This window comes from Sinocyclocheilus rhinocerous, unplaced genomic scaffold (genome assembly GCF_001515625.1).
Source record: "Sinocyclocheilus rhinocerous isolate Xijiao unplaced genomic scaffold, SAMN03320098_v1.1 scaffold185, whole genome shotgun sequence".
Classification (NCBI taxonomy): Eukaryota; Metazoa; Chordata; class Actinopteri; order Cypriniformes; family Cyprinidae; genus Sinocyclocheilus; species Sinocyclocheilus rhinocerous.
This window is the reverse complement of record NW_015662163.1, coordinates 1,877,570-1,879,691: the sequence shown is the minus strand read 5'-3', so window position 1 is coordinate 1,879,691 and position 2,122 is coordinate 1,877,570. Positions and strand designations below refer to the sequence as shown.

The 2,122-nt window shown below is 34.8% G+C and overlaps 2 protein-coding genes across 3 annotated transcripts in view; both read left to right on the top strand.

Moving 5' to 3' along the window:
• The first annotated feature begins 771 nt into the window (after positions 1 to 771).
• On the top strand, positions 772 to 1,286 carry LOC107727581 (fatty acid-binding protein, brain-like). Its single transcript, XM_016537480.1, has 2 exons — positions 772 to 900; positions 1,039 to 1,286. The coding sequence occupies exons 1-2, from the start codon at positions 828 to 830 to the stop codon at positions 1,242 to 1,244; spliced, it is 279 nt and encodes a 92-aa protein (XP_016392966.1). The 5' UTR covers positions 772 to 827; the 3' UTR covers positions 1,245 to 1,286.
• A 148-nt stretch (positions 1,287 to 1,434) lies between these two features.
• Positions 1,435 to 2,122, top strand: part of LOC107727613 (acid sphingomyelinase-like phosphodiesterase 3a) — a 13,106-nt gene continuing 12,418 nt past the window's right edge. For both annotated transcript variants that reach the window (XM_016537537.1, XM_016537536.1), the window contains exon 1: positions 1,435 to 1,736. In XM_016537537.1, coding sequence (XP_016393023.1) covers positions 1,637 to 1,736 — 100 coding nt within the window. In that variant the 5' untranslated portion in view covers positions 1,435 to 1,636. The remainder of the gene's footprint in view (positions 1,737 to 2,122) is intronic.

The window sequence follows — 2,122 nt, the reverse complement described above, 5'->3', positions numbered from 1 at the left end:
TATTGTGTATATATATATATATATATATATATATATATATATATATGTATCGCATATTCAGTGTGTGTATATATATGTATGTATGGGTGCGATATGTACATTTTGTTGCTGTTAATTGAACTAAAAACATTTGTTAGAATGGAACGCAAATTTGTTTACAGTTTAGGAAAAACTTTTAGGCCATAAATCTTGTGTCATTTTGTCTGTTGTGAGCTACATATAAAATGCCATTATGCTATGTTTAAAAACTACAATAAATCCTGTGCTTAGTTTTTGTAGTTTTAATTTTTTGGACTGTGGACCAGTGGTGGTGGTTTATGTAACCAGCAGAGGACACCAGAGATATCTTTTATAATACAAGGGCACAAAAAAAATCACAATATTCCAGTAGATTTTATTTTGGGGAAAAAAAAAAACATAATATCATTACAAAACAAAATACGTTTCTATTAATTTATGTAGTTTTGTTATATGTAAAATTTTGTTGCTGTTAACTTTTTGAAACTAAACAAAGCATTTGATTTTATCTACAAAATAGGATTGTAGATGTAGAATTTAGAGCATAAAGTTAATTGAACTAAAAACATTTGTTAGAATGGAACGCAAATTTGTTTACAGTTTAGGAAAAACTTTTACAAGCTCAGCATCAGTCAAATGTTTCAGTTTTGACTAACAGCCAATGGGAAATCTGACTCCTCCCACTCCTGTTTAATCATTGTCTTGGAGCTGAAAAAAACTATTTAAGAGAAAATGCAGCTGCGTTTTCTGCAGAGCATTAATATAAAGTTTATCATTTGTTTATTGATCAGAAAAGCTTCATTTAAAAAATGGTAGATGCTTTCTGTGGCACATGGAAACTGGTCAGCAGTGACGACTTTGATGAGTATATGAAAGCTCTAGGTAAGTTTTACCATAATAACATCAGTAATAATAATTATTAATACAGTTTATTATTTCGGAATTTATTTTTATTTGAATTACAGACACATTCCAAGTGAACATTGCATGAATTCAATGCATCTGATTTTTTTTTCTAAGGTGTTGGGTTTGCAACAAGACAAGTTGGAAATGTGACTAAACCGACGCTCATCATCTCGAAAGAGGGAGAAAAAGTTGTCCTAAAAACACAGAGTACTTTCAAGAACACTGAGATCTCATTCACATTGGGAGAGGAGTTTGAAGAGACCACCGTAGATGACCGACACTGTAAAGTAGGTTTGGAAAAAATATGTTTCATAACATGATTTAATGGGAAGTGTTACCACAGGGAACAATACATTCCCATTTCAGAGGAGACGTATTCCATACATTTGGGTTGTTTGGCTTCCCATAGTCGAGGGACGCACAGAGGTAGCCTAATTCACACAAGCTCTCTCTCTCTTACTCTGTGTGTCTCTGTCTCTCTCGCTCTCTCTCTCATTTTTTTTCTAATAATTCAACGGCCCGTCGTCAATTATTCCTTACATAGAGTAAGGTGTGTAGATGATATCATAATGACAGGCTTCAGATGTGTATGATATCCAATCAGTGCGCGTGACTGCAGAAGGTTGAGCAAACAAAGCGTCACGTGAGCGCCTCTTGTTTTTCCTGTTTTGGTTTACACAAGCACGGCTTAATAATACAGACACTCGCAGGAATGGCTTTACTCGTTTTATTATGTTTGCTTGGTCATGTTTGGAACCTGCAGGTTTCTGCTGCGCCGGTTAATAATGCCTTCAAACACCTGCAGAGCGCACGTAAGTGTTCAGAGTCACATCAGGTACTTCATGTCTCCTGAAGTTGGCTTTACGTATAAGTTTGCTCTGTGGCGCACACACTTTGCATGCGTTTGCATTTGCTGGTCTTTTTTGGATGTTTTAACAGACATGCCTTGTCATTTCTCCTATTGAGTCAGATTCGTATACATTTACAGTGGTCCATCTTACGGGCCTGTTGTTGTTGTTGATAAGGGGTCCTTTTCCCAAAATCAAATGTCGCAAGTTACGTCGTTACCAGTAGTGTTTAGCGGAACTTTCGATGCTTATATAATAATATTAATCTCTTAACATCAAAGTACAAGTATTGATAGTTTGTAATATATATTTGAATATGTACATTACAATTATAATGATTATGCTGCATC